Source organism: Meles meles, chromosome 6, assembly GCF_922984935.1.
Source record: "Meles meles chromosome 6, mMelMel3.1 paternal haplotype, whole genome shotgun sequence".
Classification (NCBI taxonomy): Eukaryota; Metazoa; Chordata; class Mammalia; order Carnivora; family Mustelidae; genus Meles; species Meles meles.
In genome coordinates this window covers 48,620,920-48,631,482 of record NC_060071.1, presented here as the reverse complement: position 1 = coordinate 48,631,482, position 10,563 = coordinate 48,620,920, and the positions used below count along the sequence as shown (strand labels likewise).

Genomic DNA, 10,563 nt, shown 5'->3' with positions numbered 1-10,563 from the left:
ACAGCACAATTCCAATCTCTACTACGCAATGTTAGAAGTGAGGATTCACTATTTAGCAGGTAGACAAAGAGTAGGGTTTGGTATTTTAGACTTAGATATGACTTAATTAAGGGTTAACAGTCAAGTAGTCATCTTCTACTAAAAATTATGACCCTATCACTGGGGAGGACAGGACTGCAAAAATAGGGAAAAAAGGAAAATAAACAGTCCTACAGTGAACATCAATTTTTAGCCAAAGAAAGTTCGCAAGCCTGGAAGAACCACCAAAATTTTTAAGTGATGTCCTGTACACTAAAAGAATCTTGAGTTTTGACTTCCTGTTCCTCTAGACCAGGGGTTGGCAAATTAGGCTCACATGCTCACTGCATGTTTTGGTGATGTCCCATGAACTAAGAGTGGTTATTACATTTTTAAAGGGCAGAAAAATAATCAAAATAATACTCTGTGGTGTGAGAATATAAAATTCATATTTCAGTGTCCATAAATAAAGTTTTATGGGCTCATAGCCATACTCATTCATGTATGCATTATCTATGGATTCATTTGTACCGTAACAACAGAGTTGAATAGGTATAACAGAAACTTGTATGACCTCGAAAGCCTAAAATATTTGCTATCTGGCCCTGTGCAAAAAAAGTGTGTGAACCCCTGTTCTGAATAAGCACTGTCCAACCAAATTTTTTGCAATGATGGAAATGTTCTATATTTGTGCCCTCCAGTTCTGAAGTCACTAGCCACATGTGGCAGTTTGACCCTTTGAAATTTGGTTAATGGGACTAAAGAACTGAATTCTTAATTTCATTTAATTTAAATAACCACAAGTGGTTAGTAGCTACCATATTAGACAGTACAGCTCTAGACTCTTCTCAAATCTTCCATATTGACATTTTTTGCCCCTTGTGCCAATATCTTACTCCCTTCCCGTGTCACATTCTATGTGGATTCTCAGTTCCCCCACTCCCCTACCCCCAGCCCTATTTATCTGACTCCAAGCTAGAATATTTACTGGGTTTTCTTTCTGGGCTCTCCATTGTCACAACTGAAATTTGATCAGTTTACCAAGTTTCACCCCATGAATTAATCCACATTATGTGTACACATATAAATGGACATTTATACAAGTTTCTTTGTGTTGAAGGATGGAACTGTGCTATGTTCTTTCCCCTCTGCATGAGACAAGTAGAAAAGCTCTCCACATGCTGGATCCCTTGTTGCTGCTGGAACCTATGATATGGATCACCTCCCTCCAAACACATTCACAGAAGCTGAGAACAGCAGATGTGTACTTGCTATTTGAATCTCAAGGAAAAAAAATTCCTTCATCACAAGCCTTTCTTTCCTCCCCCTAGGCCTAATAAACTGAAGTTAGTTGATTTCTCTAGTTTAACAGATGCTTGTTTTTTTACTGGCCTTTTCTAGCTGGGCAGGAGAACAACCTCAATACTGTCTCAATCTTGGCTAGGAGTTCTAGCAAAAGCATTAAAAAAAATTTTACCAAACTAAATGAAATCCACATAAACGGGCTTTAGTAGAGACAGCAGTTAAAATGGAAAGAGATTGAAGGTTATAACTCATAAAAACCATTACTTTGTAATTATTTGTAAAAGTAATCTTTAAAGTCTAGATTTTTTACAGCTACACCCTAGGAAAAAATGGGTTTCTGTAAACTTCCAGCTTAAAGAGAAAAGAGGGGACACCTATTTCTGTTTCCCTAGATTAGCTATAGCAAGCAAAAACAAAAAAATCGGGGCGCCTGGGTGGCTCAGTGGATTAAGCCGCTGCCTTCGGCTCAGGTCGTGGTCTCAGGGTCCTGGGATCGAGCCCCGCATCGGGCTCTCTGCTCCACAGGGAGCCTGCTTCCTCCTCTCTCTCTGTCTGCCTCTCTGCCTACTTGTGATCTCTCTCTCTCTCTGTCAAATAAATAAATAAAATCTTTAAAAAAAAAAAAAAAAAAAACAAAAAAAAAAAACAAAAAAATCCCACAAAACCCTTAGTCCATTCCAAACATCTGACTACAAAGTCAGTCTCCTAAATCCTGACAAGAAAAAGTATCTGGTTTCATATATATCCCACTCTGAGCTTACATAATTAAGACATGGACCTGCCTAGAAAAACAAAAACACTGAATCCTTCAGGTACTGTACAAATCGAGAGCCACTGGACCCAACCATCCAAAAGGGGGCGCCGATAACATTTAGGCAGCAAAAGAAAACCAGCTCAGAAATGTGAAAACTTCCCTCAGGCCAAGCTGTCCCAGAGTTAAAAGGGTCAGTGCAAAGTGTTATAAAGCACTGAAAGGCAATTCCTGGGCGAATTTGTACTCAGGATGCTAAGAATTTCCACTAGGCTTTAAACTATGCTATTCATCACTGAGCAACTGAGGGCCTTCTACCCCCAAGTCTCTCTCACACTTCCTCCCCGGTGTCCTACAAATAAAAGACAGACCTTACACCATCACCATGTGAACTAAAGACAGACTTTCACAGTCTAACCATGAAAAGAAGTTTCCAAGTTACTCTGCCATTTACTCATGCGCCTCCTCTGCATATTTTGGATGCTGAGGGGGGTTCTTGTAAACTTATAATGCTCTTGTAAACTTTCTTATCACAGCACACAAAATGGTTGCATAACCTGATCTTGCAGGTCCTGATGTTTTTCTTTAGGCATGCATACACAATCTATCCAGGTGGGAAAAAAAAAAAAAAATCAATCCAGACTCCTCTGTGCTTGAGCTGCCATTCCACATAAAAAGGCAGAAAACTTACTGTTGTTGTTCCCTAGCCCCTCACCTTCTGCCTTTTGGTTTTATTCTGGAATTCAGAAAACCAGAAAATTCCAGTGCAGAATTCATGGGATGACTGCTTGGTAATCTATTACCCCAGTGTGGGTTCATTAATAGTACTAGGGTCTTCAGGAAACCAGAATGAAACTTTATTCCCCCCTGAAGAAGTACCATTAGCTGTCCTTTCCACTTTTTCTACAGAAGTTGAACAGGAAAAGAATGAGAATACTGCATGTCTGCATTACCGGAACAAGAATCGGGTGGGTTTTCCCTGGGAATCCAGAGTGATCAGGCCCCACAAAACCAGTGCCTAGAGCTATGCAACAAGCAGGGTTCACAGTTGAGTGAACATCAATGCATATGAGTGCAGGCATTTCAATGCAAATACATGCTGAATATGAAGGATTAAAGAAAGGGGAAATTAATCTTTTTCATAACACAGGGCACTTTTTTTTCTCTCCTGTGCGCTCTCTTTTTTAAGTCATGCACACAACTGCTGGAGGGAATCCAACTTCCTTAGTGTTGTGGTGGTGCTTTATAAAAAGCAGAACATACACATTTAAGACCATGAATTTCCTGAGGATGCCAGCAACTGAGATTCTGACAGCTCTACTGAACGGCCTCAGAAAAAAAGTGCTTCACTAAGTGGGGCCAGACTGATGAGTGAAAATCTCATTTCAAACCAACCTTCTATTTCTCAGAGCTCATAGCTTCCTGAGGTGTGGATGGTTTAAAGTGTTGGGTTGCTGCATTTGAGGGTATTTGAAAACGTTTACTGAAGGGACTTTATTTTTTAGTTTGTTTCTAATTGCCCCATCCAAGTGATGGTTTTGCGATACCCACAACAATAAATAGGGCAGTTTCATGCTGCTTTAACAAGTGGCTCTATCTCCTCCCAGGCTGATCCTCTTATGGCCTAACATCTCAAACCAAAGAACAAAGTGGCAGCGCCCCTTCAGGTTATCCCTTAAAAAAAAAAAATCTGCCAAAGAAAGTTATTCAGCTTTTGAAGACTATTCACTTCGTGCTCGCTTCGGCAGCACATATACTGAAGACTATTCACTTCAAGAGATGTTGGACTAGAGCAAAAAACTCGTTAAAACCCCTTTCGGTCCCATCACAGGATTGTATTAAACACAGGATTCCTCAAACATCCTAATACTCCAACCACGCTATTGCTTTGAAAAGAAACTTTAAAATTCAAGTGGTTTCTCAAAAAAAATTGTTAACCTATGTTAAGAATTTTTGTAACCTCAAGCCCAAGCCTCAGAAAGGAGAGTAATTTCCAACTTGTTCCTTCCTCTTCTGATACCATTCTGAGAGAAATGTCAAAGACCTAGAATTTTTAAAATAGCATTTTATAAATAATGTTTTCAAAGATTTTGACCTACTACATAAAGGAAGAATCCCACTCTTTAAGAAAAATATACAGATTTAGGTAAGAGTTTAAATTCTAAGAGATTCAAGCCTGATGACAAGCCTTTAGATTTCTAATGCTTCAGTTCCAAAGGACCAGTGGATAGCAATTTTAGTACACAAAACTCCACTATGTTGTATAGTTCTTTTTTCCCTGGGTCAGACAGCTTTATTCTGCTTCATTAACCCCTTCTTTGCTCCTTGATGGATCTTGGAATCCAGTTTCCCTGTAAGGGAGAAAAAGAAGCCTCATTATTTATTTTTTATATTTGCAATGCAAATCTTTCATGGCCTCGCAGGTCCTCTGGTTACTGTGTTCCTGTCACATTCAATTATCTTGCTTCAGGACTCAGATACTTTCAAACTTCAGAATTTCATTCTGTACGAATGAGGAATCAGTGGGAACACTGTTTAAGGACACACAAATGTAGGCACTCACACACACACACACAATAAGTATTCACTTAAGAATCTAAATAGTTAATATTTCTAATTATGTAGCTACTATAAAAGAAACATCATGGTTTCTCAGGATGTCTGATGCTAAGGCAAGTTTTTAAAGAATACACACATGTAATAAAGGAAGGCATTTCACACAGTGGGAAACTCATTCTTCTGATCTGTTAACTGGCTGAGCATAATGCATGAACCTCCCTTGCAGTGAGAAAAGCAGTTGGGTTCACCCCTTTGCTGCCTCCAACCTAATAGGGGGAGGGACCTGCAGCAGTGGAGTAGAATCCACATGAATGCTTTATTGACAAAGGGCCCCTATCACCAGCTAAGAAGGGCAAAGGTCATAGGCTGTATGACTCTTCTAAGTGTTAAAGTTAGAAAACAAGCAATCTTCCTGTCCCAGGTGACCCTAATCAGAGGTACTTCACGGATGTGGTCCCTGACCTCTGACCCCTCAAATCTACCAGGACAGGGTTTGGTTCAGTGGTAGCAGCCTTAAGAACTATCCCTCTCATGAAGACAATCTTAACAAAGTTCTGTCTGTTCTGCACATTGCTTTCCCCCACAAGACTTAGTTAAGTCAATAGTGATGCTGACGCTGAACTGAAACAGAAACAGGGCAGTTCAGTCTCACACATAAAAAAAAAATAATAAAAATAAAGACTAACAAATAGATAAGGAGCCTCCCTTCAAGGACAGCCAGGTATAAGTGTGACCCATAACTACCCTATATTTGTTGTCATGTAAAACCTGGGGCAAGTTATTTAATCTCTCTAGACCTCAATATTCTCATTTCTCCAACTAAAATAAGAATACATGTCTTGACTGCTGCAAAAGATTGTGAGAAAAATAATCTCAACCTAACAAGTTTCCCTGTTTTCTTAAATTTTGTTTTCTTTTCCCCCTTCATCTCTCTAGAGGTATACCTGTCTCTGGAATAACATTACTTCTCAGAAACCATCCTTCTTCAGAAACCATCGTTAAGTAATGCCCGGAATGCTGTCCACAATAGTCACAAAGCTGTTGATTTTAATTTGGGCTTTAGAGCACAGAGTATTCCCAGGGATTTAGGAGTCTTTCATTCCCCAGGCTGCCCAGCTGGAAATTCGAACATGTGCCAGCAATCTGGCAAAAAGCCCTATTACAAGGCACGTTTGCCTTTGTATCTCTAACACTACCGTAGTGGGTGCAAAATGGTAGGTGCTCAATAAATGTTTTCATCAAATCAATTAAACAAAGAAAGCAGACATTACAAATTCCAAAACCTTTGAATTATAGGAACTAAGTCACCAAAATTAGCAGATATCAGATAAACATAAGAGTATCCATTGTAAAGGTGGTGGTACCCAGAGGTATAAAGAAAGTACTGCATCTCATTCAACTTTTTAGGGCAAGCTAGGACAGAATTCAGAATTCCACCTAGGACTCTAGACTTCTAGTTTTCTGTATTGAGTGAGTTAGAAGACTGAGGTCCTAACTGTAGTTCTGAGACTACCTAGCTATATGTGAGGAAGTCGCCTAGTCACTCTCATCTTCAACTTTTTCGAGGAAATTGGACCATATAGTACAGAAGCCTCCTTCCAGCTCTGATATTGTGCCTAAAAGTGAAACATGACTGGAATAATTTGTTTCTGAGGCAATCTGATAAAGTGAAAAGAGCAGAAAAACCAGAGACAGAAAGATGTGAGCAAAATACAACTTCTATAAACCTATTTACTCAGCTGAAAAATGAAAGGAGGAAAAAATTCCTACTAACTTACAAAGTTGAGAAAATTAAAACTAACATTGAGTGCTTTCTAAATACCAAGCACTGTGCTAAGTTTTCTATATACACTAAGTCATTTAATCCAATAACTAATTGAAATACTGTATGTTAAAGTGCTTCATAAACTCAAAGTTCTCTGAAAAAGCAAGGTAGTCATATTGATGCTGAGGCTTGGGAGTTGTGTTTCTTATTCATGGTCTCAGTTTACAACTCTAGACAAGTCTTTTAACTACATGTATTTCAGATTCCTCATATAAAATAGAGACATTACCTTCTTGACACTCTCAAAGCTTTACTGTTTAAGAACATTCCAAGCACAATCTTCAGAAAACTCCAGTCTGATTGTGAAAGCCCTTAAGTGAGACCAGCTCAGGAAAGATCAACCCATAGAAGCAAAGCACTCAATGGGTAGGCAAACTAATCCCTGGCTTCGGAGATGATGTCATAAAATGGAAAATGAATAGGAAGAAGGAGATATAGATAGAGGAAGAAGGGATTTCCAGAGCATTTCCAGGGATGCAGAAATTCTTTCATCTCCTAGACTACCTAAGAAAACCATACAAGTGCCAGCAATCTGTGAGCTCCTTATAAGTAAGGACTTCTCTGCATCCCTAACATCTACCACAGGGACTACCAATAGTGGCAATTCTTGAGCCAGCTGCAGGCCATGAAGGCAAGGGACTGGGGCTTCTTGCATGAAGAAGCAGTCATTACAGTTGCCCTCAGACTACAGAAACTCTGAAGTCTGAGTTCTAGTTCAGCCTCATCTTTCAAGACTTGGGACCTGGACAGTTAACTACATTAACATACAGTATACTCTCTTAAATGCAGAGTGGTGATGCTTAGTTTTGGTATTTCCCCAACATTTCTACATATAGTATCTACAGCATTTCAGTGTTAACCACATCCTCAATCATGGTGCCTAAAAGAAAATCAAATACATGTGCAGCAGATGGACAAGAAGTTAAAAGGGGGAAAAGTATTTGTCATCAATCGATATAACTCTCATAGGGATTTTCACATGCTTTGCATAACATATAAGGCAGTATTTGCATGAGTCTCTAGAGCATGGAGTTCATTTGAAGTAAAAAGATTTCCTTTATCTCTTTGAGCATTTTACCTAAATACTCTACTATACTTTTTTGCATTTCCTAATTTGAGCAGACACACAGCCAAGTGATCATATTGCATACTGCTCTTTTCTGAATTAGTTCAACTTCAAGAAACATAATTATCCCCAGGTCAAGCAAGCTCAAGTTCATGTGCCCAAAAGCATAAATCAAAATATATGCCCTTACTTCCAGTTATGGAATGAATAAGGAATGAGAATAAAAGGTACAGCATAGAAAAATACAGTTAGGGGCACCTGGGTGGCTCAGTCGTTAAGTGTCTGCCTTTGGCTCAGGTCATGATCCCAGGGTCCTGGGATCTAGACCTGCATCAGGCTCCCTATTTGGCGGGAAGTCTGCTTCTCCCTCTCCCACTCCCTCTGCTTGTGTTCCCTCTCTTGTTGTGTCTCTCTCTGTCAAATAAATAAAATCTTAAAAAAAAAAAAAGAAAGAAAAATATAGTTATATGATATTGTAATCGTATTGTATGGTGACAGATGATAGGTACACTTCTGGTGGGCATAGCATAACATATAGAGATGTTGAATCACCATGTTGTACACCTGAAATTAATGGTATGTCAACTATACTCAAAAAATTTAAAATATGTGTGTGTGTGTGTGTGTGTGTGTGTATAAAACCTTAATTTAAAGCATATATATGTGCATATATATATATGTTATATATATATACACACACACATACACATGGTACAACAGGTAAATTTCTTTTTTCTTATTTTTTTTTTTAAGATTTTATTTATTTATTTGACAGAGAGAGATCACAAGCAGACAGAGAGGCAGGCAGAGAGAGAGAGAGGGAAGCAGGCTCGCTGCCGAGCAGAGAGCCCGATGTGGGACTCGATCCCAGGACCCTGAGATCATGACCTGAGCCGAAGGCAGCGGCTTAACCCACTGAGCCACCCAGGCGCCCCACAACAGGTAAATTTCTAAAAGCTTATTTGCAAGTCAGAGTTTGGAACTTGCATATCTCATAGAACTAATCTATAGAAGATTCCTAAGCCATCCTACAATAGAAAAATAAGAAAAAAAACATTTAAGTCATAGGGCTGTAATTGAAGGAGAGTATATTATTAATACCATGGACCTTAACCACTTAGTGTAATGATATATCAAGAAGAAAATGTGTAGCATTTCAAATTAAGAGCCAAATACATATTTTCCCCTGTGGCAGTGGGAGTAAAGACTTTTTCCAGCTGTCAACTACTGAAGGTAGCCCCTTCAGCCTATGGAGAAGGAATTTCTGGCAGAGTGTAAGACTTTTACTATTTTTATTTTCAATTTTTTACCTAAATTCAATTTAGTTAACATACAGTGTATTACTAGTTTCAGGGGTAGAATTTAATAACTCATCAGCTGCATATAACTCCCGACTGTAAGATTCTTAGAGATGGTAAAAGAGGAATGAAGGATGAAGGAATAAAGTGTTATAGGGCATAGAAACTTTACACCAAACTAAATCCTCAGGTAGAACATAATTTTTTTTTCTTTCTGCGGAGCCTGGCTGGCTCGGTCTGTAGAGCATGTGACTATTGATCTCAGGCTCAGGAGTTCACAAAGGCCCCACACTGGGCATGGAGTCTACTTAAAAAAAAAAAAAAAGAAAAAAAAAGAAAAAATTCCTGAGATACACAGGGTCAACCCATTCTTTCCTTTTTTTCTTTAAATTTCCCTATTATTTCTGGCCAGTGTTTTACCCTGTCTGGCCTACCATGGAAGAAGCTACAGTCTCACAATTTCTCTCTAGTCCTACTGTCCCTGAAAGAATCATATAGCCCATTTTGGCTTTTTAAAGCTTTTAAGAACAGAAACAATGGGGAAAAGACAGAGGTGACTAAAGCTCTCTCCTAAGAACATCACTCCCCCACCCCTCATGAAACCTTATCAAGAAAAACAGGCCAGTATATGTATTGAAGGTAGGTCTCTGGGAGAGACAGCAATGGAGTAAAACATTTCAGAGAAATACCTAAATTCTGTTTATACAGAATGTTTTCTCAAAGGAACTAAGCAGCAGATAAAAACCAAATTAGGGAAGGAAGCTAAGAAAAGGTTATGGGGACTCAAGATCAAGCAGCACTAGATATGGGAGAGAAGACCTAAAATCTTTGGCCCCTACCACCAGAGCTGCTATGGGTGCCTACAGTTAAGGTGAGAATGGGACAAAGAGGGATAGACTGCCACAACCAGAAAAGAGAAAAGAAAGATTTAAGTCCTAAACAGTGGAGGGGTGCCTGGGTGGCTCACTGTTAAGTGTCTGCCTTCGGCTCAGGTCACAATCCCAGGGTCGTAGGATCAAGCCCCACATGGGGCTGCCTGCTTGGCGGGAAGCCTGCTTCTCCCTCTCTCACTTACCCTGCTGTGTTCCCTCTCTTGCTGTTTCTCTCTGTCAATTAAATACATTTAAAAAATCTAAATAAATAAATAAATAAATAGATCCTAAATAGTGGAGGAGCACCTGGGTGACTCAGTCGGTTAAGTGTCCAACTCTTGGTTTTGGACAGGTCATGAGATTGAGCCCTGCATCTGTCTCTGTGCTCAGTGAAAAGTCTGCCTGATATTCTATCTCCCTCTGCCCCACCCCCAGCTTGCACTCTCTCTCCCTCTCTAAAATAAAATAACTAGGGGCGCCTGGGCGGTTCAGTGGGTTAAAGCCTCTGCCTTCAGCTCAGGTCATGATCCCGGGATCCTGGGATCGAGCCCCACATCGGGCTCTCTGCTCCACGGGGAGCCTGCTTCCTCCTCTCTCTCTGCCTGCCTCTCTGCCTAGTTGTGATTTCTCTCTGTCAAATAAATTATTAAAAAAAAAATAAAATAAAATAACTAAATAAAATCTTAAAAAAAAATAAAACTTCTAGGGATGCCTGGGTGGCTCACTTGGTTAAGCATCTCCATTTGGCTAGGGTCATGGTCTTGGCATCCTGGGATGGAGTCCCACATTGGGCTCTCTGCTCAGCGGGGAGCCTGCTTCTCCCTCTACCTGCTTCTCCTGCTTGTACTCGCTTTCTCTCTCTCTGACAG

The 10,563-nt window shown here is 39.8% G+C and overlaps 1 protein-coding gene across 2 annotated transcripts in view; it reads right to left on the bottom strand.

Moving 5' to 3' along the window:
• Positions 1–4,351: 4,351 nt before the first annotated feature.
• Positions 4,352–10,563, bottom strand: part of TRIP4 (thyroid hormone receptor interactor 4) — a 70,856-nt gene continuing 64,644 nt past the window's right edge. For both annotated transcript variants that reach the window (XM_046007201.1, XM_046007202.1), the window contains one exon: positions 4,352–4,425. In XM_046007201.1, the coding sequence (XP_045863157.1) occupies positions 4,358–4,425 (68 nt within the window). In that variant the 3' untranslated portion in view covers positions 4,352–4,357. The remainder of the gene's footprint in view (positions 4,426–10,563) is intronic.